Genomic DNA, 27,683 nt, shown 5'->3' with positions numbered 1-27,683 from the left:
GACTGTAGTCTAAACACTACTGAGCAACAACTGAAAACATCAGTGTTATCAACATTCTTCACATACTGAACTCAAAACATAGCACTGTACCAGCTACTAGGAAGACAGCTAACTACATCCCAGCTGAAACCAGGACACACAGCTAAGACAGGGAGATATGCTGTGCATCTCAAGGACTCCTCCTGCCCGGCGGAGGCAGGGGACAGGAGTAGAGATAGATGGTTCTCATAACAACCCGCAGCCGGTTCTTTCTCATAACAACCTTGAGACATTACAATCCTCCCCTGACAATCTGGGAGCATCCCTTATCTATGTTTTGAGTTATTCTCCAATAGTCTTGGAATTTTCCAACACAGCTGGGATTCTAGAAATTTGTTAACGATGAAAGTCAATCATCTCTTGAACCCATGAACAGTGGTACTGAGACCTTTTGAGCTCTCCTGGACCACAGCGGGCTGCAACCAGCATCTCCCTCTCAGCAGGACACCTCTCAGAGCTCATAAACTTTCCTGTTGGAGAAAATCAGAGGTCTGTCACCAAAAGCTGACATGACCTGGGCTGATTCTCTTCGCTCCTTGAGGCTTGACCCTTCACCCATTGCGAAAGATGCCAAAGTATTCGATGTGAATATTTTCACTGACCTCGAGGGGAATTTTTAAGAGGGATACCTCTTTTTTTTCTCTCTCTTATTCTCTTTTACTCTCTTACATATATCTCTTAGTGTCTTTATGCATGTGTGTACTAACCTGAATAGTCTATAGCAAGTATGTTATAGCAAGTATATTAAGTATGTTATATGCTATTATATGTATATGCTATTATGTATATACATATACATAGCATTATAATAGCATATATAGATAGGATTATAATAGCATATACGTATATGCTATTATAATCCCTTTAGATATAAACAGTTGCCTAAGTCTGGGACTAGGAGTCGATCCAGCTGCACTTAGACTCCGACAGGAGTTAAGAAAGCAAGGGGTTCTTCTCTGAATCTAGTGACTCAACAGAAGAGTCTCCCTTACCCTTTCCCACATTCTCCATCTTTGCACAAATCACAAGAAATTAATTCTTTGTAACATTCCCTTTTAGCCTATTACGTTTTTGGTCCCTATATACATAAGTTTAGTCTGATTCTAACTTACTTGTCCTTAGTCCATTTTATCCATGTACTAATAGAGTGAACCTTGCCATCGAATTCTGTGAAGTCGCACTTTCATATAGATTTCTATTAAATCATTTTTTTATTACTAATACAATTGGAGGTGATTCTTTAAATGATCCAAACCCCTCTCTCTCTCATTTTTAAATCCTCCCATGACAAGCCTACAGGGAATGCAATCTCACTCTGTTTTTCTGGCTTCACAGTTACTACATCGTGCTTACGTGGCTTCACAAGGAGATATTGGACCATCCAGGCTCATTTTTTCCAGGTTGAAGGGTACTAGTAGCTGTGCCACAGCAGGGAAGATGCCAGTGCTGTCTACTCAGGCAACCCTTCCCCAGGCCACGTTTGTCGCATGGAGCATCCTTTCAGGACTGCTTTTTTGCTGAGACTCTTTATATTTGGTTTAGCTCACCTTGCACAGCCGTGGGAACCTGTGGTCCCAGGGAGCCAGCAGCCCAGCATGGACTGAATGGGATGTAGCCGTTACCCATCTCATGGTCATAAAGAGGGGTGGTGTGCCCCATGGGGTTGGCTCAGAAATGTTGATGCCTGCTGTCCATTGTGCCTGGTGTCATGGGGGCTGCAGGCTGGGTTTGAGTGGAGACAGCCCAGGGAGGGGGGTTGAGGAGAAGACTCATCTCTGGAGGATGAATGACCTTCCTCCCTGGCCAGGAGCAGAGAAGGGAAAGGGGCTGCAGGGTCCTTGGCTGTGGCGTGGGGAGGTGCTGAGCTCCCCTCTTTGCTCCCTCTGCCAGGCATGACCATGCCCAGCTCCATCATCTCTGATGATGGCACAGCCAGGAGCCCAACCACTCCAGTGTCCTGGTCCCAGGGCTCGGCGATGCTCTGCTTTCCTTGCACCAGCCCCAGGGACTGGGCAGGCTCCATGCTTCCAACCCCAGGCTTGGGAATGCAAAAACCCACAGGTCATGCCAGGCATCACATCACAGCCCATCCCGCTGCTTGCAGGTAACAAGACCATTCACTGAAAACCCAAATTATAGTACAAGCATGGGGATGTTTAGCACAAACCTGGGGGTTTGTGGTAAACCACTGCCCACCTCAGAGATCAGTCTGTGTATTCCCCGAATTCCCTTAAACTAAGGATGAGAATCAACACAATGGGCGGTGCCCAAAACCTGAGTATGTGTGCAGCTTAATGTCAGCAGCTACAGCACGGTTTCTGGACCACCATCCCCTTACTCTTTATATTATGTGATACTCCCAGAATACAGACTGTGCATTTTATACACGTGACGACTTCAGCGATGAGACTTTGGGACAGACTCCAGCCAGAGGATACTATTCAATGTACACAACCCCTCGAAACTCTTTATTTCGGGAGGGGAAAGGAGGCTTCTTGCCCTCTGCAAGCACCCTGGGGGTATCTCTGTATAGCGGGGGTTCACCTTTGGATACTTGCAAGATAAGACTCAGCTTTTCCTGAGGATGCAAACCTCCGTAAGTGAGCATTGCAAACCCTCCTTCTGCTGGATCTGCAGCCTGGAGCTGGCTGGGGACTGGGGAGGTGGGGATGAAACGGGGCAGATGCAGCTGGGAATGGGGGGAGCCTCCTAGCAGACATGGCTTGGGTGCTGGGGGGGACACTTAAATCACTTAAAACCAGAGGGCAAAATCCCAGAGACAGCAGGGAGGAGGGGTCAGTGCAGGAGGAGGGATGAGTGCCGGGCAAACACGGGGCACATTGCTGCGGAGGAGGGGACAAACCTGCTGTCAGCACCCACGGCACCCAGCTCAGCTTGCAGCTTGTACTGGGATGGTCATCTGTCCTAAGGCGTATGCGATGGGCATGGGGTTTTTGGGACGTTGCCTCCTGTCCCTGCACAGCAACTGGGCTGGCTTCGCCACAGCAGGGCTCCTCATCTACCTGGCGTGCCTCTGTGGTGAGTGGCTCTTGCATGGGGGAAGGAGCATCCTAGGAGAAAGAGGGGGTCAGTGATCTGCAGGAATGGGGGGGACTGGGCTTGCAGGTGGATGGGGCAAAGCTTCCTTTGACTCATCAGCCTTTAAAAAGGAAGAGAAAGCAGCGGATGGGGAAGGAAACCTCGTTAGCCACGTAATTATCCTGGCCTCTGCGCTGCTGCCCTTGCACAGAGTGGTTGGGAAATGCTTGGAGACTTACCAATCGGTGACAGTCAAAACCAGAAATTGCTTATTTGTGTTGGCCGCATCTTCAGGGCCGGCTGGTTTGTTTACAAAGGGCACAAAGTCCTCTTCCCCCCAGTGCAAACAGGAGCATTTATTCTGCTCTGTGCCCTACAGACATGAAGGCTTTCCAGGAGGGGACCAATTGTGCTGCAAGTGGGATGCCAAGGTGCTTTTATTTTTTTCTGCCTCTGCCTGCCTCATTTTGCATCCCCTTCTCCAGGGGATGCTGCAGCCTCTACCCAAACCCCAACATGGGCATCCCACCGCAGCTCAGCCCCTCCAGTGCTTACTGCCTCAGCCATTAAACACCTCATATTTTCCTTCCTTGCTGTAGTTTCAGCCGGTGTAATGCCCCCCTCTAAGACACAGCTCCACTTGGCTAGGGGCCATGGGCTCATTTGCTGCGCAGGCTCCCTATCACTTCATGCAAATCGCTAATTAAAGCACCAGATTGCACACAGACAGTCCCCCCTTTCCATCAGATGCCTGGCAGCTACTCCCTACATAGAGTTTCCTGGAGTTTTCAGTCCAGCTGGCAGTGATTTTCTTTTCATTGATTGGGAATACTAAGCAAAAAAAGTATCTGAAGCCCCTTTAAAGATAATTGTCTTTCAAAAAGGGGGTTTGCAGAGCATTTTCTCTCCTGGACTTGGGTTGTTTGGTTTGTCTTTGAGCCAAAGGAGAATCACATCCGTGGTTGACATAAGCCGCAGCCATTTGCAGAGGCTCTGTCAAGCTCATGCAAGCAACACAGCCTTTCCCAGTGCTGCTCTTCCGCAGCAGACCCTCTCTATATCCCTCTTGCAGACCTGGCTGCTTCCCAGCGGGCTCCCGTCCGCCTGTCAGATGGCCCGCACCGCTGTGCCGGCAGGGTCGAGGTCTTCTATGAGAACCAGTGGGGAACGGTGTGCGATGACCATTGGGACCTGAAGGATGCTGGTGTGGTGTGCCGGCAGCTGGGCTGCGGCGTGGCGCTGTCAGCCACCAGGGCCGGGCATTTCAGGGCAGGGTCCGGTCGCATCTGGCTGGATGATGTGAATTGCACGGGGACGGAGGTCGCCCTGTCTTACTGCAGGACGAAGGGCTGGGGAAAGAACAACTGCCACCACGGCGAAGATGCTGGCGTGGTGTGCTCAGGTAATGCCCCATGGAAATCATGGTACAGGGGGACATGACAAAACACAAATTCCCTTGCAAGGAGTGTTGCCCCCCAGTTTTCCAAAAGCTCCCTGCGGCACAGAGCACCCATGGCCCCAGCAAGGGATGGTTTTGTGGTTTGTCCCATACATGGGACTGCAGGCTAGGGAACAATTTAGGAATCAGGCTTGGAAGCATTGTCTGTGCTAACTCCACCTTCCTGAGATGCTGAATCACCTCTGGGAGATGCATAGGGACCCCCTGCACATCACGCACCTCCGTGGTGAGCAGGACCCACACAGGACTTGCTTTGGCTGCATGTTTTGGGAGCACAGGGAGGGCTAGACACCTATTGTGTTTTGCAGGCAGACACTGTGAGACACAGCCTTAGGCAGGGGAGAAAACAGCCAGGAGGAGACACCCACATTCATCCTCCCCATCACCAACATGAGAGACAGGATGGTTTCCATGCCCTTGCCTCTGGCAAGCTACAATCACCTAAAGAACACTCTTTTATGACCACACACTGTGAAGCTCCAAAAGCTTGGAGCTCCAAAAGCTTGGAGCTTTGGTGGCTGATTGAGGTGCAGGCGCTCATGGCAATTGGTAGGTGCTGGAGCCACTGGTGCCAGAATTGTCCCAACAGATGTTGGCACATGGGTGTGCTGAGCCCCCTCGGTTGTCACCTCCTCCTGCAAAGAGGATGTGGCGCCCCATGAACACCAGGAAAAAAAGCTTTCTGCCTTCTCCTGTCCCACCCATCCTCAGGATCTCCAGTCACAGCTCAAAGACCACGGTTTGCTGGGACCATGTGGCATCACCCCTGTCCCAGTCCCAAGGTGGCTGCACTTTGGTAACCGCTGGGTGCAGTCAGCAACCGTAGTGGAGTGCAGAACGGTCCTCCAGAAATGAGGGGCAAGGGGGTTTTCATGGTGCAACTCTTGTGCCCTCCACAGACTCATCCAGATACCCTAGGTCCATCCACATTGGTCCTACAGAGCTCCGCCTGGTAAACGGCCCGAACCCCTGCTCTGGAAGAGTAGAGGTGATGCATGACAACCAGTGGGGAACCGTGTGTGATGACGACTGGAGCTTTCCCAATGCCAGAGTGGTGTGCCGGCAGCTGGGCTGCGGGATGGCGGTGTCAGCCTATGGCACAGCTCACTTTGGCCAGGGCTCGGGCCGCATTTGGCTGGACAACGTTCAGTGCAGAGGGACTGAAGCTGCCCTGTCCGAATGCCTGGCCAGTCCTTGGGGTGCCAACAACTGTGACCATACAGAAGATGCCAGCGTTGTATGCACAGGTAACATCATGCTTGTAGACCAGGAGGAGAAGTTCAGTGGAGGATGCTCTGCTCTGGGGATTCATACCAGTTTCACAGCTGCAGCCAAGGGCTGGGCAGCAGACACCTGGGTGGGTGACCTTGTCCCATCTCCGGCAACATGTCATGCTGGCACTTGTTAGCACACAGGTCCATGAAAGTAAGGAGCAGCAGGTATAATAGGAAGGGAATGATGACCTTTGGGCAGCACACAAAAAGTGGGCTTGCATGGGCACCAAGGAGAGAGGGGAAGCACTGAGCTGGGTGCTAGATGCTCCTAGCAAGGTCCCAACCCACCACACTATGGGGACCAGTAGCCCACAGGCTGTGCAAAGATGAGGGGGGGGGGGCTCTGAAGTCCTTTTGAAGAAGGGGCAGTGGCAATGGGGGTCCGCAGAAAGTCTCTCCCTTCAGTGGGCTGCTGCAGCCATGTGAAGGGTTCATGGACAGCCACCAGGGAGGACTAAAAAAACAATTGCAGCCGTTTATGGTTTGCCTGTGCTTATGTTGAATGTGCACAGGCTCTGGGGTTGCACGGCTGGTTTTGCCTGCACCTGAAATGTTTAGCCCCAAACTTTAGATATTCCTCAGCTGTTCTTTGTGGACATGGGAGCTTCCCCCATGGTGGCAAGAAGAAGCACCTTGGGGGAGACCTCGTCTGACGCTCCTGTTGTGTCTCATGTCACAGGCACAGCCACAGCCACAGCCACCAGCACACCAGCTCATCTGCGCCTGGAGAATGGCCCCAACCGCTGTGCAGGACGCGTGGAGGTGCTCCACAACCATCAGTGGGGGACGGTGTGCGACAACGGCTGGAGCATGGCCGAGGCGGTGGTGGTCTGCCGGCAGCTGGGCTGCGGGACGGCCACTTCAGCCCCAGGCTCGGCTCACTTCGGGCAAGGGTCTGGCCGCATCTGGCTGGATAACGTGAACTGCACGGGGAGAGAAGCTGCCCTCTCTGAATGCCAGACCAGGCCATGGGGATCCAACAGCTGTGACCACCAGAAAGATGCTGGTGTGGTGTGCTCAGGTGATCCACATTGGTTGGGATAAGTACTGTGCAGGTTGGGATGCAAGATCAGCTCAATCACATCCCAGGTAGCCAGGGATAGATGCCTTTACTGCACCCTCGTTTAAAAAAAAAAAATTAAATTGAGAGAAGGGTATGAATGCCACAGTGAGTGATGCTCTTCCCTGTGTCAGTGCAGGCTGTGAGATCTCAGCATGCTGTTAGGATGATTTTGTGTAGGAAGAGCAAACCCTTCTCCTACCTTTCCCCTTTCCAATAGCTCTAGCTGCACAAATTCATTGGGCAATGCCTCCTACCACCTCCCATACTCACTACTGGCCCCAGGAACTCCCCCCATAGTCATTGTTGACCCCAGGAACCCCCCCTAGTTATTGTTGACCCCAGGACCCTCCCATAGTCACTATTGACCCCAGAACCCTTTGTCAGACTCCAAGTCCCAAGCTCTGGAGCTGTGACTCCTCCTTATTCACCCCAATGAGAAGCAAATCCCAAGCCAGCTCTGTTGCTGTAGAACCTTTCCCAGGCAGCTGGAGGCTGCACACATGGAAGGATGCTCTGATTTTCCTGCAGCTTAGCATGCTGCAAAGCCCAGCTGGAGCTGTGGATGACGGTCAGGCATGAACATGCCTCTTGCTCCCTTCACAGACACAGACACTTCAGAGCAGCGCCCACTGCGGCTGGTGAACGGCTCGAACAGCTGCCTGGGGAGAGTCGAGGTCTTTCACGACCAGAAGTGGGGGACCGTGTGTGACGACACCTGGGACCTCCAAGATGCTGCCGTCGTGTGCAGGCAGCTGGGCTGCGGGATGGTGCTGTCAGCACCGGGCTCAGCTCATTTCGGGCCAGGGGCAGATCCCATCTGGCTGGATAACATTCACTGCACTGGGACCGAGTCCACGCTCACTGAGTGTGAGCTGAACAACTGGGGAGAGCACAACTGTGCCCACAGCGAGGATGCTGGTGTGGTGTGCTCAGGTAACACCAGCCTGCAGGGACCGGGATGGGTGAGCCAGGATGGTTGGTGTCCACCCAAGGTGGGGCTTGACGGGTGCTTGAGCTGCTGTTCTACTCCAGGGCTGTGCCAAGCTCTCTGTTGTCTTTTCACTATTCCCCATCCCCAGCATCAGAACAAAAGTCAGCTTTCACCCAGCCACTTGGCCTGGAGTTGAGCAAAAAATGCCACTCTGCCTTAGACAGGAGTTGTGCACCAAACTCATACTGATTTAATCTAGACTATGTCCCTCTAGCTCATCAATGACAGCATCCTGGGATGGGCAGAGCCTTGCTTAAAAAAAAAAAAAAATAATCCAGGCACACCTTTCCTAGACACAGAAGTCCAGGCCACTGGAGAGGTGGGTGCGGGTCTCCCATGAGCTCCACCTCACAGATACCAGCCCTGCAGTGACGTTGCTTATTAAGGCATCTCGTACAAGGCGATGGAGTAAGGCAATCCATGCCTCATAGCTAGTCGCAGGTGCTGGCGGCTTGCCTTCAGCAGGGCACAGGAAAAAAATTCCCGGGAGCAGATCAGAAGCTCTCATCGCCATATGGAGTCAGAGAGGTGACTTCACCCCTTGTGCTCTTCCTTGCAGGCACAAACCCCTTGCAGGTGCGGGTGAAAAATGGTCCTGGTCCCTGCGCGGGACAGGTGGAAGTGCTCTATGAAGCTACCTGGCACGGGGTGTGCAGCACTGGCTGGAGCCTGCTGGAAGCCGGGGTGGTCTGCAGGCAGCTGGGCTGCGGGCCAGCCTTGTCGGCGCCAATCGGAGCCCGGCAAAGCCGGGGGGACGGCCATGCCTTGCTGGAAGGGCTGAGCTGCCGGGGGACTGAGTCGCTGCTCCTGGAGTGCCAGCAGAGAGAGATGGGTCTGGGGCCGTGCAAGCAGGGCTCGGCAGCCGCTGTGGTGTGTACAGAGCAGAAAGGTGAGTGCTGAAACCCCCATCACCCACTTCGTCTGCATCAGGGCCAACCTGGTGCAGACACATGGTGGGGTAGAGGCTCCTATCTCCATCCCTGTCTCAGCCTGGCAGGCAGGCAGAAGCATTGCCATAAACCTTTTTGCCGGGAGACATTAGGTAGGCAGGGTAGAGGCACCTGAAGGCAGCGGAGTGGGACCAACTGGGTGAAGGCATCTCAGTGGGCATGGAGATCCTAGCATCCCTGGTGGACACACTCTGTTTGCATTAGCCCAGTGAGGGTGCACTCACCCTCCTGAAGCAGAGGGTAAGCTGTCACTCCTGCTGATGAGGGTCAGCCCCAGCACCCAGAAGGGCAGTGATTGCAAGTCCCCAGAAACGTGCAGCAGAAGGGAAGGGTGAGAGGGGCAGAGAGGGTCAGGCCATCCAACCAACCCCCTCTGAGCTTCACTCTTCCTGCAGATGTCATACAGTCCTGCTCGGTGCTGGCAGGCCTCCTCGGCATGGGGGCAATGCTCTGCGGGACCCTGTTGGTCCTGTACCTCTGGACGAGGTATGGAAGATGGGCTGGACGCTCCCCAGGTAAGAGCAGGACTGCAGCACATGGTGTATGTGGAGCTGGCTGCACTGCTGGCTGGTGTGGGTGCACACCAACCTGGGGCTGGGGAATGTACCCTCCATGCATCACCCTGCTCCTTCATTTTGCAGCCAAACCACCTCTTATAAAGAAGACAGAGGACACCGGGATGTCATCTGAGGCTTAGGCTTGTTGAAGGCAAGGCTTCCTCAGGACCCCACAAGACCCCATTCTGTGGAACCAGGAGAGCAGAGCAGTTGCTGTGATGGTCAACAGAGAGAATCCCCTCTGGCAGAGCGGAGACTCCTGTCCTGTGTGCCCCATAGCCCCCAGCTCACTGCACTGAGCCTCTGTGGGTCCCAGTTCATCCATGCAGCACCACAAAGTCCCTCAGTCTCCAAGCAAGGTCTTCTCAGAATAACCCCTATCTGGTCCTCCGGGTAGGCTCCAGCATCCTAACCCCATCTACACAGACTCCTCTTATTCCCGGCCCTATAACCGCTATAATCCCTATTCCCAGCCCTATAGCCCCTATAATCCCTATAACCTCCTGCAGAGTCATCTGCAGTGGCACCCAGTGCCATCACCCCCACCGCATTCCCAACAGGACCATACCTTTTCCCCTAATCTCCCATGGAAGTGAGGATTACTTCCTGATCCAGGAGCAAGCGAGCAGGGGGCTCTCCTGCACTGTACAGAACCACCTTTGCAAAACGAGGATTGCACTTAAAAGCCCATCCACAATGGGATAAGAAGTGCCTCAACAATTGTATTTATTCAATTCACTTTTGAATACCAGTAAAAACTCTGAAACTCAAAACAACAAGAATGCAGCATTATACAGATTAAGGGCTATGGAATGAGTTGGCGAGGTGGAAGTGGTGGAAGAACAGGCCCCTTGGCTATAGAGGGATTGTAGATGATCAGGTCAGATACAGGAGACTCAAGATTACTAATGTTGGGTGAGATATTGTCCTGGCCACCAACAAGGAAGGGTCACATTCCTAATGGAGCAACCCATGGAGTCAGGTCTAAACTCAAACCATGCACCACATTGGTGAAGCCAGGAGGGGCCATAGTCAGAGAAATGTCCCAGTGTCATGGGGAGGGAATGAAGGGACCACAAGCTTGACTAGGGTGCGATGAAGATTTGCCTTGCAAGCTGAGCTGAACTCTGCACAAGGGCATGGAAGGGAAGAGTTGGTGCAAGAGGCAGTAGGGAGAAGACACATGTAATGAAAGAGTCACAGTATGTACTTCAACGCCCTTCAGGTCTAGCCTCCCACCTCTCCTTCCCTCCCAGCCAGCGGCTTGCAGCTCTGACCAGTTTGTGTCTTGCTACTTGCCCTAAGCCCCAGCCATAGAGCCCCCCTGCGGCTGGGTGCCTCCTATCAACACGTGGCCGCAAGGTCATCTGATCCTCCATGGACATCCATCACTCCTCAGACTTCAGGGGTTTTTATCCTCCTGCTGGCACCCAAGCCTTCTCATCTTCCTGCTGGCTGCCCCAGCAGACTTGGTCCTCCAGCCTTACCTGTCCCAAAGTTTACATCAAAAGCCCAGGGCTCCTTCTAGCTCTGGACAGTGTCCTCAGAATAGGGGAAAACAAGACCTTGGACCCGGTTTTGTGCAATAAAATATATGCACCATTTGGAGAAGGTCTTTGTAATAAAGCTGGGATGAGTTGATGCTCTTTAGGGCTCCAACATGCAGGACCAGCACCTGCTAGATCCCAGCTCGAGCCATGGGTTACTCTGCAGAGATGCTCTGCAGTGACTACAGCATCTCAAGAAGGCGTTTCAGACTTCCCGGGGGGCAACAACACACAAATTCAAAAGGAGAAGAAGAGACGCAGGACCATGACTCAATTCCAGGGTGGCTGTTTGTCCAAACTCTGAAAACAGCCCCAGCAGAAATGCCCTTGCCCAGAGCTGCGTCAGCCACGTCAGGCTATGACAGTTCACAGCATTTCCATGCTGGTCAGTGTCGGGAATCTCTTTGCTGCTGGCCTGTTTGTTTGCAAAGAAGGGGAGCAAAGTCCTTGGGCTCACTGATCCTCGGTACAAATGCATACAGTCACCTTTCCCAATTGCTTGACTTTTTATGAGATGAGTTTTGACTTGCTTCCAGCCTAATTTTCACCTGCTTATTCTTTTACTTTTGTTTAGTACACCTCTTTTTTTCCTTTTGGTCTTCAGCCCTAGCTCTGCATGCCTCTGGGGTTTGGGTTTCTCCTGTTTGATCTTCCTACAGGCAGCAATCTACTCTCCACTCTACTACCCATCTCAGGTTTTGCCAGGCTGAACAGGTTAAACTCAGCCTGAGACCATCCTGGCCATGCTGTCCTCTTCCCATTATATGCTCCAGTTTTGCTTCTTATTTTTGCACAGACACAGGCAGAACCATCCACCCTGTTTCTGGCAGGGGTCACATCCTTGCCCAATGTAAACCCCATCTTCAATGCACCACCAGCACAGCACCCACCTCCATCTGAACTCTCCCCTTCGGAGCAACCAGTGATGTTAATTTGATGACCCTTTTGCAAAACTCATTTTTTCCAGCGGCACACTGCTCTGGCTTCGGGCTCTTTCCTTGCACAGCTTCAGTGTGCCACCACAAAGGGATGGGAGGACAGGAAACTCTTCCATCCTCTCAGCATCTCAGGAGATGCCTGAGGTGGCAATTCTCAAGGGACATGCCTGGAGCATCGTCTGCATAAAAACCACCAGGAAGCAAACTGCTAATCCAAAAGGGACCCTTGGGGTCTTGCAAGTGCAGCCACAATAGGATAAGAAAATGGCAGTTCCCCTTATTTTCCAAATCCAACCTAGCCATTCAAAGCTTCGCAAGGTGTGTGCAAGACCTTTTCTCATCACGGACAGTGTCCAGGCTCACCTGATGGCAGACAGCTACAGTGCAGGCGCTGGCTCCAGCCTCCACAATAAAGCCATTTCCAGCCTTTAGTAAACTGTTTTCCTCCAGTGGATGGTACCTCACCCCAAAAAACTGAACCAGACACTTTGTAATGAAGCTAATGTAGCTATATTTTCCTAGTTCCGTGCATAAAGGCTTGATTTATCTTGTCAAAAGTAGGTGTCTAGTACCAGGACACGTCAGGGCAGTCGAGGTGCCCACAGGGGCTGGCACATATGAAACAGGCCTGAGTGTCGAGAGGGTTTTGTTTGCTCCGTGTTTTCCTGGAACAGCTCACCATTTCGCAAGCTGATGACAAGACTGGCCGCTGCATGGGGCAGCAGGTCACCTCCTGGCAGAGCTTCACAGGTGGTGAAACTCCCAGGGGGGAAGCACGGCAGAGGAAGAAGAGGGCTCGCTGCAGCAATCCTAGTTTGCCCTCCCAGTTGGCCAGTGGGACACCGGGCTCAGCTGGCACCTCAAGGACAGTCCACGCCAACCTCCAGCCCGTGGCCAGGCTGCAAACTTCAGGATATTGAGCAGTCTCCATCCCTCGTCCAGCCGCCCTGGGGGCAGAAACCAACCCACCCGTGGTGGGGCCAAGAGCATGGGGACCCTCGTCCTGATGGCATTCCTTTGGGGTGAGTGGCATTCACCTTCGCTGCTGACTGCAAGGAGCTTTTGGCCATGTCGGCTCCTCCAGCCCGCTCTCAGCTAGCACTTCATGGAGCACAGCAGAGGCTGGTCGGGGGTCCTGGGTTTCACTCGGAGTTCTGGGCCGGGGGGATGTGATGGCTTGTGATGGCTTTGGAGGTGGGTGAAAGGTTTTTTTACGTGAAGTCAGGAGCTCAGCTATCTCCGCTGCACTCCAAGAGCCATGCATTGCAGGTCTACTTCTGCACACATGCTTTTGCCCCATAATCAAAGGCTTATGCCTCATAATTAAAGGCTTGTGAGCATTACAAGAGTGGAGGGAAGCATGCCCGATCCTGAAGCTGTCTCACAGGTGGCCACAGCCTCCTGCCCTGCTTTAATCTTGGCTTACCCTGGACCATACATGGCAAACTCATGGTACTGCAGCACTGAGGGGGCTTGGCCAAACCCAACAGCACTGTGCATTAACAGAGGCGGCTCCCTGTACGATGGAGAAGTGAGCAAGTAGGGACCCACATTGCCAGGACAAGGCTGGGTGGCTTGTGGATGTGCAGCACAAGGAACTGAATAGGTTTTTGTGCTAATTGGTCAGACAGGCAAGATGCTGGCAAGAGACACATCCCTCCTTGTGCTCAGGCAGAGCTATAAGGAAGCTGCAGACCCTACAGGTCCCTTATCCACAGCCATGGTTTGCTCTCAGACATTGGTGGGGGAAGAACGAGGATGGGGAAGATCTCTACTGCAAGAACAATATCACGGTGATGGTTCAATGGCAGTGTTACTTTGGAAATGGTTAAGAAAGGGCTCAGGGCTTTGCCCAAGCTGCCCCAGCTCAGAGCAGAAGCTGGTTATTTGATTCTAGCAACCTTCCTACTGCTGTTTGACATTTACAAAGGGCACAACCAGAAACATCTTCTGATCAGGTTTGGAGTGAGCAAAATTAGGAATATGCTTTCCCTGCTGGTAGAGATTTTGTTTTAATTTCCATGCTGATTAGTTGCTAAGGCCAGTTTGTACCACTACTTCTTGAAACTAAAATTTTGCTTTAACTTGCTTGGGTTTCCTCCTTCTTTGGTGACCTACTGAGGAACAGTACAATCTTCCCACTTTTTTTTTTGAAAATCCTGCTCCTGGAATATTCAGTGTGGCATTTGCCTCTTTGACAGTCAGTATCTGCTGGCTGGCTGGAGACATCTGGGCTGGGACTTGGCATGTTTCTTGCAAGCACTGCTTGGTCGCACGTGCATTGACTCTGCTTGGGTGGACAAGAAATCCACCAGCTCTGCTAAGTCTCAGCTGCAGGATTGATTTATTGCTTATCACAGGGTAGCCTCATTGCTCCTAGTAAAAATAAGGAAGGAGAGCAAAAGGCACACAGGGAAAGGATGAAACAGAACAGCCAGCCTTCATCAGAACTCTGCTCTTAGCCTGGGGACAGGAGAGCTTGCAAACTGGAGACCGAGTGCCTGCAATGCATGTGGTTCAGCCTCCTTGCAGAAGTGAATTTTGAGGGGCAGCTTTGCAAAGGGGCTTTATTGCAAATAAGCTTTATTGCAAGGACGCTCTATTGCAAAGACGCTTTCCTGCTCCCTGTTATGCAGCCTGAATGAAAGAGCTGAGCTAGGCACTCCTGCATGCAGCATGCCACAGCTGCCCAGATGCTGTTCGTATTTGAATGACTCAGGGATTTGATTTTGAACCTGTTTTGTCTTCTTTCTGGCTTTTGTGACTTCCCAAGTGCTATGTCTAGCCCCTCGCTTGCTGGTGGTCAGACTCATGCACAGATCAGTGCCTGAGCACTTCAGAAATCATTATCCACAGTCAAAAAGCTTATTTACACAACGCAATCGTATCCCTCCTGAACTTTTTTTTTCTGCTGACCCAGATGAGCTCTCCACATGACTAACATCCAGTTACGGCTCCTTTCTGCACCAGCTCCCTTCAGTTAGTGCTTTTGCAAAAGCATGCCTATGGGACCAGTGGCAATCTCACACCACGGGTCTTGCACATTGCCAAGGCCTTTAGCTCAAGCACTTTTCCACTCATCCTCACAAGCTTGCCATGCAGCTGGACCCCAAGGAATTACCCACTCTTGACAGTGAAGCTACATCTTTGCTGCCGACCACGTGTACAAAAACACACATAAGCTGAAATACCCTTTTTTTTTTTTCCTGCCTGTTACATGAGCAAGAAAAGGGCTCCTGGGATGTGGGATCCACACTGAGGCTAAGATGGTTAAATTCAGAGTTTAGATGCAGAGATGGGGCTCAGTTGACTACAGATGCCCAGGGCCATCTGAGATGCCCAGGGCAGGTGTAGGATGGTCAACACAACCTCTGAAACCCTTTTTGGGGGACAGGAGCCATCTCAAACGTGTGAGCAGCCGAGCCCCATCCACTCCCAGGATTTCACCTCCCTTCTTCTTTCCCCTCCTGGCTTTGCAGGCGCAGCCGCTGAGAGCCCAGGGGGGTTCCTTCGCCTGGTGGGTGGCCCTGGCCGCTGTGCCGGGCGGGTGGAGGTGCTCTACAACGGAACGTGGGGCACAGTGTGCGACGATGGCTGGGGTTCCCCCGAGGGCCGAGTCGTGTGCCAGCAGTTGGGCTGCGGGACATTGCTGTCGGTGGCACCGGGAGCTCGGTACGGAGAAGGGACAGGACAGATCTGGTTGGATGAGGTCAACTGCACTGGGGAGGAAAGGAATCTCTCTGAATGCCAAGCCAAGCCATGGGGGAAACACAACTGTAACCATGTGGAGGACGCCAGCGTTGAGTGCTCAGGTAGCCCGGGACAGCAGCCATCTGGCTGTGCACCCCTGCATCCCTTCCTGCTGTACCGGCGGTGATGCACAACCGTTCTCCGACTGTCCCTCTTGGGATACCCGCAGAATCCAGCATCACTGCCCTGGGCACCCTCCAGCTGCTCAACGGCCCCAATCGCTGCGCCGGGAGGGTGGAGGTGCTCCACCACCAGATGTGGGGGACAGTCTGTGACGACGGCTGGGACCTGGTGGACGCGACAGTGGTCTGCCGGCAGCTGGGCTGTGGCACAGCGCTGTCGGCCACCAGAGGGGCTCATTTTGGAAGGGGCCACGATCCCATCTGGTTGGATGAGGTGAACTGCACTGGCACCGAGGACACCCTCTTTGACTGCCGGGCCAACGCGTGGGGAGACAACAACTGCTTCCATGGGGAGGATGCTGGAGTGATATGTTCAGGTGACACACCTTGAGGTGCAAAAGGGGTCAATATCAGATTTTTAGGGTTTCCTAAGCGATCATTGGATGGCTCCTGCATCCCCCCCAAGGGTGCTCGCCTGTGGCATGCCCTCTGCAGCTCTGGGGAGGACCTGCAGCACATAGCAAGTCACCCTGCAAAGCCTTTGCCTGCCTCCTGCTGCCATGGATCCAGTGCTAAGCTGCAGGAACAGCAAAGGGCCGTTCGTTTGCAGTTGCGTGCATGAATTACCAAAGACCTACCCCAAAGCCTGATTTGCTTGGGAGCAAGTAGGCTGTACCATGCAATTCTTTCTGCAGGCGTAACTCACTCTCCCCAGTTCCTGCCCATCTACCCAATCTGTCTTGCCCATTGCCCATGATGCAGGGCTTTTGATGGAGTTTTTGATGCATGTGTAGCTCAGCTCTTTTATTTGGGCTGTGCAACAGGGAGCAGGAAAGTGCCTTTGCAATAAGGTGACTTCACAATAAAGTGTCTTTGCTATAAGGTCCTGCACCTGGGTCGGGGCAACCCCCAGTATCAGCACAGGCTGGGGGAGGAAGGGATTGAGAGCAGCCCTGCAGAGAAGGACTTGGGGGTACTGGTCGATGAAAAGCTGGACATGAGCCAGCAATGTGTGTTTGCAGCCCAGAAAGCCAACCATGTCCTGGGCTGCATCAAAAGAAGCATGGCCAGCAGGTCAAGGAAGGTGATTCTGCCCTCTACTCCGCTCTGGTGAGACCCCACCTGGAGCAGAGCATCCAGCTCTGGGGTCCTCAGTACAGGAAAGACATGGACCTGTTGGAACAGGTCCAGAGGAGAGCCACAAAAATTACCAGAGGGCTGGAACACCTCTCCTGTGAGGAAAGGCTAAAAGCATTGGGGTTGTTCAGCCTGGAGAAGAGAAGGCTCCGGAGAGACCTTCTTGTGGCCTTTCAACACTTCAAGGGGGCTTATAAGAAAGATGGAGACAGACTTTTTCGTAGGGTCTGTAGTGATAGGACAAGGGGTAATGGTTTTAAACTAAAAGAGGGTAGATTCAGATTAGATAGAAGGAAGAAATGTTTTACGATGAGGGTGGTGAAACACTGGAACAGGGTGCCCAGAGAGGTGGTAGATGCCCCATCCTTGGAAACATTCCAGGCCAGGTTGGATGGGGCTCTGAGCAACCCAGTCTTGTTGAAGATGTCCCTGCTCACTGCAGGGGGGTTGGACTAGATGACCTTGAAAGGTCCCTTCCAACCCAAACTATTCTATGACTCTATGATAAGGTGACTTTGCAATAAGTGTCTTTGCAATAAAGCCCCTTTGCAAAGCCACCCCTCAAAATTCACTTTTAAGAGGATGCTGAGCATTTTGGGAACTTGGTCTCCTGTTTGGGTGCTCACCGCACACGGAGGATGCTCAGGCTGGAGCAGAAGCATCTGTGACTCTCCTGGTGCATTTACCCTTGCGTGTCGTTGGCAGCTTCAGGAGTGTCCATGGCCACCGAGCTCCGCCTGGCCAACGGTTCGACGCGCTGCGAAGGCAGGGTGGAGATCACTCACGACGGCACCTGGGCAGCCCTGTGTGATGAGGGCTGGGGTCTGGCCGAAGCTCGAGTGGTGTGCAGGCAGCTGGGCTGTGGGAGAGCGCTGTTGGCACCTGGCGGGTCGCATTTTGGGCAAGGACCCAGGCAAATGTGGCCTGACAGCATGAGCTGCATGGGTACAGAGACCGCCCTCTCTGCATGCAAGGCGAAGCCCTGGAGCAACGGCACTTGTCACCATGGGAGAGCAGCTGGCGTGGTGTGCGCAGGTAACCCCCTTGGGAGCGACACAGCACGAGAAGTGGTGGGTCTTGGGTCCCTCACCTTGATTTTCCACTTCTGCAAGCAGCCCTGGACAACGTGTCCTTTTTGTGGGCATTTCCATCGCAGAGTGTCATGGGGTATCTGGGCGGCTGGAGGAATTTTGGGCATCCTGCTGGAGGGGTTGGTGCTGATGCCAGTGGGTGGGATGCTGCTGCGGTGCAGCTTGCAACCTCTTGCCCCTTAGCCAGCAGGCACTGGGGATCAGCCAGCTTCTTTTTGTGGTGATTAGATGAACCTGCAGCACTTGGTGCAACACTCAGCAACCTGGGAAGGTGCCAGGGCACTTTTCCTTACCCATGGGTCGCAGCGTGCTGGCCTGTTCCCATATTTCGCTCTTTTAGGTAACTCGGAGGGCGACCAGGTCCGGCTGGTGAACTATGGCAGCCGCTGCGCTGGCAGGGTCGAGATCTTCCATAACAAGCAGTGGGGGACCGTGTGTGATGACAACTGGGACCTGCTGGATGCTGAGGTTGTCTGCCGGCAGCTGGATTGTGGACGAGCACTGTCGGCCCCCAGGGGGGGTCAGTTCGGGCGCGGGAATGGCGTCATCTGGATGGACGAGACGAATTGCACAGGGAGGGAGAGCACATTGTCCGCCTGCCGGGCCAGGCCGTGGGGCATCAATAATTGCTACCACGGGGAAGATGCTGGTGTGGTTTGCTCAGGTGACCAATGCTCCTTCGGCATTGCTCCACGCAAGGTGGCGGGTGGTGTGGGGGGGTGTCATGATGGCGGGTCTGCACCCCCAGGTAAGACTGGGGGTCAGCATCAGCAACCAGTGGGGTTTTCCCGGACCATCCCTGCACCTGATGGTCCCATTGGAGGGCTGCTCTTCCCATCCCAAGATGTTTATTTAAGGTGGTGGGAGGCGTTCCTGCAGGGATCCCTATTTCCCACCCCGCAGGAACCCTCCAGCTCCAACAACAGGACTAACTCATTGCAGGGAAGCTCATCAAAAGTGACCCACCTGGCAAGCAGTTCTTGCAGGGAGTGGGGCTGGGGACCAGTGTGGACCACCCTCTGCAGGGAGATGCTCTGGTGCAGGATGCTCCTGATGGGAGTTTTGGGTTTCACCCCTCCTGTTCTCCCCTCGTCTGTGCCTTTCAGCAGCTTGAAGAGGGGCTGGGAGCTTAATTACAATAGGATAAGCATGGAGGGAAACTGGTGGCTGTCTGAAGGCATCAATAACTCTCTCGGGTGTTTGCAGACTCAATCATCCCCGAGCCCGTTCATCTGCGGCTGGCAAACGGCTCGCACCGCTGTGCAGGCAGAGTTGAGGTGCTTCACCAGGAGGAGTGGGGAGCCATCTGTGACCATGGCTGGGATAAGCAGGACGCCGAGGTCGTGTGCCGGCAGCTGGGCTGCGGGATGGCACTGCCAGCATTGGAGGGAGCGGATTTCGGCTCCGGACCCCCACGCATCTGGCTGGACAACGTGAACTGCCAGGGGACAGAGCCAGCCCTTACAAAATGCCAGGCAAGCCCGTGGGGAGAAAGCAGCTGCAGCCACGGAAAGCACGCCAGCGTGGTATGCTCAGGTGGGTTTCACTCCAGCACCAGCAGTGAGTCAGGATGCACTGGTAATTTCCCCCGTCCCAGTTGGGAGCAAGATGCCAGCTTCACCCCACTTGCTGCTGGGTCAAGTACCCCTAAACCCGTTGAGATGTTCCTCCATGAGGTGGGAATGAGATGCTGTGCATTCAGACACAATGTAACCACACAGCACCAGCTACGTGCCAAAACGCAGCATCCCTCCTCCTCTCATGAAGGGGCTGGATGCTCTGAGCATCTCCCTGCCTGTTTGCAGGCTCGGCTGCTTCCAGCTTCACCCCAATCCGGCTGGTGGATGGCCCAGGTCGCTGCGCTGGGAGGGTCGAGGTGTTTCACGATGAGAAATGGGGGACAGTGTGCGATGACAGCTGGGACTTTGCGGATGCCAAAGTGGTGTGCCAGCAGCTGGACTGTGGGAAGGTGGTATCGGCTCCACGGCGGGCTCACTTCGGGGAGGGACAGGGACCCATCTGGCTGGACGACGTGCACTGCATGGGGACCGAGGCAGCCCTCTCCGAATGCAGAACCAAGGCCTGGGGTGTCCATGGATGTGAGCATGGTGAAGATGCCAGCGTGGTGTGCTCAGGTAACCACCGCTTGTCATGGCACCAGGAGCACCATGGAAAACCATGGCTCTGGGGTTTGGCTCTGCTTTCCCCTGTGGGTGCAAGATCTTGCGATGCAGGAACAGTTTGCAGCCAGCCTGGAGACCCTTTGCTTTGCAGTCAGCCCCCTGTGGTCCATTCTGGTGGAACAGGGCAGCTGTACGCAGACATTAAAGTCTGAGAAAAACAAATGCCTTGCACATTTGCACAGCTATGGCTAAAAATACGGTCTCTGGCGTGCTTCTGGTTGATGTTATTTATCACAAATCCTGGCAGTTAGCATGGGCCAGAGACTATTCTCATCAGGCAAATTAAAACACAGCCACCTCCTTCTTCACAGCAGGGCAGACGGCAGTACAAATGGGTCTTCTCCCATCACGGTCAGGGAGGACCCTCTGACACCTTCAGCTGATCCATGGTAGATGTAACCCATGACACTTAGAGCTGTATGAGCCCATGAGAGCCCATCTCTCATCCTTCTCTCTCCTCTCCAGCTCTGACTTTCTGCCAGAGGAACCCCTCAGCCCATTTTAGTGCCTTTTAAGAAGCTGGGGCCACTGGATTGCAACCAGGTCACTTAATATCAGGATGGACTTAATATCTGGGTGTCACTGACTGAGACAGCCAGCATTGAATTCAGTTGCCCCAGCATGGGAAGGTAGCATCTCACCCTAGCTGGGGTAAGAGATTCTCCAGGAAAACCTGTGCCCTTCAGGAGCAGCAGCTGGAGGGCAGGTGAAGTATTCCAGAAGTCCCAAATAGCACAAGGACGCCTACATCTTGGCGACTTGACCCTGCCCTATGTGTCTGCTTTAGGAAGGCAAACTATATAAGGTCCATTGACTATAGTCTAGTCAAGCCCATGCTAATCAAGCCTTGGGCACCACTTGGGGCAGTTCACATCACACGTCAAAGGTCTGCTCTCTCTGTCATCGCAAGAGCATCCTTGACCCTCAAGGCTCCTGAGCCTCTGATGTAAACCCATTGCTGGCAGCCAGAAGCTTCACAAGGCAGAAGGTATCATCTCCTTATCATGTGTACGCTCTCCGATGTTGTAGGATCGGGCATTTCTGACCTCGGAAACCTCCGCCTGGTAAACGGCTCAGACCCATGCTCTGGCAAAGTTGAAGTGTTTCATGATCAGCGCTGGGGGGGCATCTGCACCGACGGATGGGACCTGGCTGAAGCCCATGTGGTGTGTCAGCAGCTGGGCTGTGGGGAGGCGCGCTCGGCCGTGGGGTCTACCCAGTTTGGGACAGGAGATGGCCTGATCTGGGTGGATGCTGTGGAGTGCACCGGGACAGAGAGGGCCCTCTTCGAATGCAAGGTCAAGTTCTGGGGCGCTGAGAGCTGCAAGTCGAGTGGGCATGCAAGCGTCTCATGCTCTGTGGCCGCAGGTCAGTGGCGGTGAGTCGGGGATCAGTCCTCCCCTGGGGGAGGCCATGCATTCTGACCAAATTCGCCCATCCACCTCCTCCTTGTCCTGGCTCAACCACCCCTTGTTCCTGTGGTCCTATCAGGAAGCACAAGGTGTTTTCTGTTTCAAGGTCTACCAGTCCCTGGCTTCCCTCAGGCAAAGTGCTTGGAAATCCCAAGCCCGGGATTCCCAGAAATCCCAAGCCTGTATAATGGAGGCTTTCCATCAAGCACAAAGAGCCCTGGCATACCAGGGTTGCAGCTGCCCCATGGGGTTTTTTTGGTACATGATACCACACAACCTCTAGTCCTTGGAGAGTCTCTCCTCCTCACCAAGCTATTCCTCGCTCAGGTGCATGATGCACCTGGAGCCTCCTTGCCTGCTTGTCCCCATGGGGATACTCACATCATGGGAGCTCCTCGGTAATTTAGCCAAATTCACAATCTACTGGGCATGGTCCTCACAGGCTTGTCCCAAAAGGTGTTCAGGCATGCACACCCAGGGTGCAGCAGTAGCAGAAATGCTACATGCTGGTGGAGACCTTGCAAGACCCCTTGCAAGGGGAGGGCCACTGCATTGCCAACCACGGGACAGGCAGGCATTTCTGGCAAGGATTTATTGTCCTCCGATTCTGTTTTTAGACTTGGACCTGGGGAGTTCAGAAGCCCTGCGGCTGGTGAATGGCCCGCACCCCTGCGCCGGGAGGGTGGAGGTCTTTCACAGCCAGCAGTGGGGGACCGTCTGTGACGATGGCTGGGACCTGAATGATGCAGCTGTGGTGTGCCGGCAGCTGGGCTGCGGGATGGCCGTGTCAGCCCCAGGTTTATCTGGTTTTGGGCAAGGATCTGGCCCCATCTGGCTAGATGGGGTGAGTTGCCTCGGGACAGAAGCCACCCTTGCTGAATGCCCAGTCAAGCCTTGGGGACACCATACATGTAACCACGTTGAAGACGCTAGCGTTGTGTGCTCAGGTAACTCTCACCACATGCTTTCTCTGTAAGACGGACCAAGCCCTATCCTTCTGCAGGCTGGGAACAGTTTGGGAACAAGTTGGCCAACAAATTGCCCAGATCAGTAGAAACCATGTTAACATAACAGTGTTCAGAGGCATGGAAAAATACGATATGCTGGCAAAAAAAGCAGCATGGCTTAAGACATTCCTCAGTGTCTGGTACCGTTGGAGGTGTCCAAGATGTTTCCATGGTATGAAGCACCTGCACCCTTTGGGGATGGTAGCTGGAACGTGCATGGGTGCTCAAGAGCAGGCAGAGCGACTTGTGCTGCCAGCACTGTAAAATGCAAAGATGTGCAGGTAAATGCAGAAAGATGCACTGGAACCAGCTGCTCTCATGTCATATACCACTTTTGAGCTAACTGCTACCAGTCTAGCCTTGGCCTTGGAAGGTCAACCTCCACAGACAGGTCAATGCAGCATTCAGAAGCAGTCAGGACAGGGACAATCACAAAAAGATCCTTTGCCATTCTCCTCTAGGGCAAGAAGTGGGTAGTGCCAGGTGAACCTAGGTGATGCAGCTTCCAAGCAAGGGGGAAGGAAAGCATGGAGAAACACTGGGAAGGACCCTTGTACATCCGTTCTTCCCAGCATGGTGTCCCTCAGGTGGAGACGTGTGCTTTATCCTGTCCCGACCTCTGAACCAGGGTGCAACCACCCTCAGGGTGCAACTGGTGGAAGGGATCTTCTGTACCTCCTTCCACCCTGCAAAAACCCCTGTGCTCACTTTCCAGCAAGTCCCTGATAAAGGGCAAGGTCTCTGCACCAGCACCACCCAGACCTGCCACGGGGATGTCCTGCTCTCTCCAACCCAGCAGGTGTTAAGATGCACAAGCATGTCCCTAAAATAATGCTCATTTTTGGGTATTTTTCAGGCTCGGGAATTGGCAACAGCCCCAGGCTTCGCCTGGTGGGTGGTTTAAGCAAGTGCGCCGGGAGGGTTGAGGTGTTTTATAACAACGAGTGGGGGACGGTCTGCGACGACAACTGGGACCTGCGTGATGCGATGGTGGTCTGCCGGCAGCTGGGCTGCGGGGTGGCCATCTCGGCCCCCAGCTCGGCTCGGTTTGGGTGGGGAGCCGGCCCCATCTGGCTGGACGACGTGAGCTGCACGGGGCAGGAAACCAGCTTGGACAACTGTCAAGCCAAGACGCGGGGCATCCACAACTGCCACCACGGGGAGGACGCTGGCGTGGTGTGCGCAGGTGAGAGCGGGGATGGGGCTGGCCAGAGGCAGAGCTCCTGCCGGTACCCAGGGGCGGGCAGCTGGCCCCCTCTGGAGGAGATGCTGTGTGCGCGGGGTTGGTGTAGGAGCTTCTTGCAGCTCTCACCCATGTGTATCTCCTGCACCTTCACCTCAAGGCGAAGTGCAAGGTCCTGCACCCGGGTTGGGGCAACCCCCAGTATTGGTATAGATTGGGGGATGAAGGAATTGAGAGCAGCCCTGCAGAGAAGGACTTGGGGGTACTGGTGGATGAAAAGCTGGAGGTGAGCCAGCAATGTGCGTTTGCAACCCAGAAGGTCAGCCATATCATGGCCAGCAGGTCAAGGGAGGCGATTCTGCCCCTCTACTCCGCTCTAGTGAGACCCCAGACCAGCGTCCAGATCTGGGGTCCTCTGCGCAAGAAAGACGTGGACTTGTTAGAGCTGGTCCAGAGGAGAGCCACAAAAATGGTCAGAGGGATGGAACACCTCTCCTGTGGACAAAGGCTGAGAGCGCTGAGGTTGTTCAGCCTGGAGAAGGCCTTCTTGCAGCCTTTCAATATATAAAGGGGGCTTATAAGAAAGGCGGAGAGTGACTTTTTACCGGGGCCTGTAGTGACAGGACAAGGGGCAAGGGTTTTAAACTGAAAGAGTGTAAATTTAGACTGGACATAAAGAAGAAATTTTTTACAATGGGGGTGGTGAGACACTGGCACAGGTTGCCCAGAGAAATTGTAGATGCTGCATCCCTGGAAGTGTTCAAGGCCAGGTGGGATGGGGCTTTGAGCAACCTCATCTAGTGGAAGACGACCCTGCTCATTGCAGGGGGGGTTGGACTAGGGGATCTTTAAAGGTCCCTTCCAACTCAAACCATTCTATGAGTCTATATTGGAAGTGGTCACGTTCAGGTTGGACAGGGCCTTGAGCAACCTGATCTAGTGCAAGGTGTCCCTGCCTGTGGAATGGGAGTTGGACTAGATGGTCTTTAAAGGTCCCTTCCAACCCAAACCCTGCAGCCAGGCATCAGGCCCAGGGTTTTGTCCCCCCCAGTAAAATGGCAGCACCCGGTCGTGTCAATGCCTTTTTTAATCAATGCCATCAATACCGGAACGCTGACCCTGCCCTGCTCCTTCCTGGAGGCACATGGGGTGCTGATGGTGGGGGTAGTCCATGGATGCAGGCAGGGGGTGGTCCAGGGATGTGGGGGTGCCCTCCAGCCATGTGTCCACCTATTTCTCTCTCTCTCCACAAAAGCAGGCAACTCCAGCTCATCCTACGTGCGGCTGGTGGACGGGCCACATCATTGCACCGGGAGGGTGGAGGTGCTCAACGCCGGGCAGTGGGGGACGGTCTGCGATGATGGCTGGGACCTGAACGATGCAGCGGTGGTGTGCAGGCAGGTGGGCTGCGGCAGAGCTGAGGCAGCCCCCGGTCGGGCTTACTTCGGGCAGGGGACGGGGCGCATCTGGTTGGATGACGTGACCTGCACCGGGAGCGAGGACGCCCTCGCCCAGTGTCGAGCGCGTCCCTGGGGCCAGACTAACTGCCACCACGGAGAAGATGCCGGCGTGATGTGCTCAGGTAGGTCCTGCTCCTACAACACAGGGTGTCCCGGTGGGACCGGGGGTGTCCATCCTGCATCTTGCTGCCTCTGGGGTGATGCTACAGGGGGATGGTCAAGCCCTTCCTGGGATGGTGGTTCCTTTCGCCCCAGCCCTGGGCACTGCCACCGGCACCACATGTGTCCCCAACCCATCGTGACATTTCTGCAGTGCTTCCAGTCACCAGCATAACCAAAACATTGACTGTCCGGCTCGTGGACGGCCCGCATCACTGCGCCGGGAGAGTGGAGGTCTTTCACAACCAGCAATGGGGGACGGTCTGCGATGACGGTTGGGACCTGAGTGACGCGGCAGTGGTCTGCCGGCAGCTGGGCTGCGGGACGGCCACCGCGGCCCCAACAGGGGCTTCTTTCGGGAGGGGGCTGGATCCCATCTGGCTGGACAGGGTCGCCTGCGTCGGGGGGGAGAACACCCTCGTGGATTGTCAGGCCAGGCCCTGGGGAATCAACAGCTGCACCCACGAAGAGGATGCCGGCGTGATCTGCTCAGGTGATGCTCATTCTTGAAGCATCCTAAAAGCATAGCTTGGAGCTGCTCTCTCCACTCCCCCCTCAAAAAAAAGCCTTTTCCTCTCCAATCTAACCCCAGAAGCTTTGCCTGCAGGATGGAGATTTCAAGGGCACGGGTGCTTGTCCCCTTGGCAGACAGTGTTGGTTCCCATCCCCACACCCCAGTAGCCCATGGAGCTGCCCCGATCCAACTGCCCTTGGCCCAGCTGAGCAGGGAAGGGGGGGGGAAAAGGACAATGACACCTGGTTTGGGATGCAGGCTGCACTGAGACTCTGCTGGGTCCCAGTGAGGGTCTGAAAGGGGGAGAGGGGGATTTACTTCTCCCCTTCCCCATCAGGGACTGAGTCTGGAAGCCGAATGTAAGTGCCTGGTGGTGCTTACAAAGCCCCAAGGGCCATGCCTGCCTGCACGTCTCTGCAGGCAGGGCTTAGGGCAGGATCTGTCCTCCCACCCCAGCGTGGCTGGGCATCTGCCCTAGGTTTGCAACCCGGCTGCTGCCAGCAGAAAGCCCCTTCCCTGGACATGCGGTCCTCTTGTCCTCAACGCTGCATCGCCTGCTTCTCTGCCTGCAGATGAGGTCAGGGCAGAGGTCCGTCTGGCAGGACCAAACCGCTGCGCTGGGAGGGTGGAGGTGCTCTACGCCGGGCAGTGGGGGACGGTCTGCGATGACGGCTGGAACCTGAACAACGCGGCGGTGGTGTGCAGGCAGGTGGGCTGCGGCAGAGCTGAGGCAGCCCCCGGTCGGGCTCGCTTCGGGCAGGGGACAGGGCACATCTGGCTGGATGATGTGACCTGCACCGGGAGCGAGGATGCCCTCACCCATTGCCGAGCCCATCCTTGGGGGCAAAGTAACTGCCACCACGGAGAAGATGCCGGTGTGGTGTGCTCAGGTAGGTCCCATCCTGTGACACAGGGCATCTGGGGACAGACAGACACAACACACACACAGAGAGCAGGGTCTATCCTGCATCTGGCTGCCTCTGGGATGATGCTAGCCTTGGGAAGGCATGTTTTTGGGGGAGAGGAGCTGGCAAAGGGTCGTAGCCTCTTTTTGGCTAGGCTTGCCCCCAACCCAGCAACAGATTCCCACCCCATTCATAACCAACATCTCATTGAAACCTTCACACACACACCCCCCCAGGGCACTAAGCAAGCCAAGCCCTGTCTCGAGGGGACCACCCGACCCTAAATTCCCAGCCTGGTCTCCATTGTCTGGTCCACATGCTTGCATGGAGGAGACATCACCATTTTAGGATATAAAGGTGCAACTGAAGTCCATACCTACAGCCATGCTCTCCTGGAAGGGCGGGGGGGGGTTGTGTCTCTTGCTGGGGTGGACCATAATGACTCTGTATTTGCACTCTGGCTTCTGGTTTAGGGATTTTTTAATATTTTTTTTTGTGAGGTGATGAGTGCCCTGTTCTCCTTTCCTAACTGGATTTCTCCTGGCAGATGCCAACTTCACAGAGGTGCAAGTCCGCTTGGCCAACGGCCCAAACCGCTGCGCTGGAAGAGTCGAGGTGTTTCACGAACACCAGTGGGGGACCATCTGCGACGACAGCTGGGATTTGAAGGATGCCAAGGTGGTCTGCCGGCAGCTGGGCTGCGGGACAGCCGTGTCAGTCCCAGACCAAGCTCACTTCGGGCATGGGTTGGACCCCATCTGGCTGGACAACGTGGAGTGCACTGGCATGGAGACCACCTTCTCCCAGTGTGGCCTTAGCAACTGGGGACTCCATAACTGCAACCACGATGAAGACGCGGGAGTCGTGTGCTCAGGTGGTCCCCGGGAAGGGGGGAATGCTCAG

At 54.5% G+C, this 27,683-nt stretch overlaps 1 protein-coding gene across 1 annotated transcript in view; it reads left to right on the top strand.

Annotated features, from left to right (window-relative positions):
- LOC104314536 (scavenger receptor cysteine-rich domain-containing protein DMBT1) overlaps window positions 1-27,683 on the top strand; it is a 52,134-nt gene that overhangs the window by 22,548 nt on the left and 1,903 nt on the right. The window contains exons 18-40 of the mRNA XM_069774778.1: window positions 3,023-3,078; window positions 4,151-4,480; window positions 5,015-5,086; window positions 5,437-5,784; window positions 6,491-6,832; window positions 7,478-7,807; window positions 8,425-8,754; window positions 9,211-9,330; window positions 9,457-9,496; window positions 9,882-9,964; window positions 15,337-15,669; window positions 15,777-16,106; window positions 17,572-17,901; window positions 18,298-18,621; window positions 19,164-19,493; window positions 19,763-20,092; window positions 21,170-21,508; window positions 22,170-22,499; window positions 23,416-23,745; window positions 24,998-25,324; window positions 25,525-25,854; window positions 26,448-26,765; window positions 27,328-27,654. Coding sequence (XP_069630879.1) covers window positions 3,023-3,078; window positions 4,151-4,480; window positions 5,015-5,086; window positions 5,437-5,784; window positions 6,491-6,832; window positions 7,478-7,807; window positions 8,425-8,754; window positions 9,211-9,330; window positions 9,457-9,496; window positions 9,882-9,964; window positions 15,337-15,669; window positions 15,777-16,106; window positions 17,572-17,901; window positions 18,298-18,621; window positions 19,164-19,493; window positions 19,763-20,092; window positions 21,170-21,508; window positions 22,170-22,499; window positions 23,416-23,745; window positions 24,998-25,324; window positions 25,525-25,854; window positions 26,448-26,765; window positions 27,328-27,654 — 6,329 coding nt within the window. The remainder of the gene's footprint in view (window positions 1-3,022; window positions 3,079-4,150; window positions 4,481-5,014; window positions 5,087-5,436; window positions 5,785-6,490; window positions 6,833-7,477; window positions 7,808-8,424; window positions 8,755-9,210; window positions 9,331-9,456; window positions 9,497-9,881; window positions 9,965-15,336; window positions 15,670-15,776; window positions 16,107-17,571; window positions 17,902-18,297; window positions 18,622-19,163; window positions 19,494-19,762; window positions 20,093-21,169; window positions 21,509-22,169; window positions 22,500-23,415; window positions 23,746-24,997; window positions 25,325-25,524; window positions 25,855-26,447; window positions 26,766-27,327; window positions 27,655-27,683) is intronic.

The sequence above is a fragment of the Haliaeetus albicilla genome, chromosome 32 (genome assembly GCF_947461875.1).
Source record: "Haliaeetus albicilla chromosome 32, bHalAlb1.1, whole genome shotgun sequence".
Taxonomy (NCBI): Eukaryota; Metazoa; Chordata; class Aves; order Accipitriformes; family Accipitridae; genus Haliaeetus; species Haliaeetus albicilla.
Note: the sequence above shows the minus strand (reverse complement) of the source record. Positions and strands in the feature narration are given on the sequence as shown.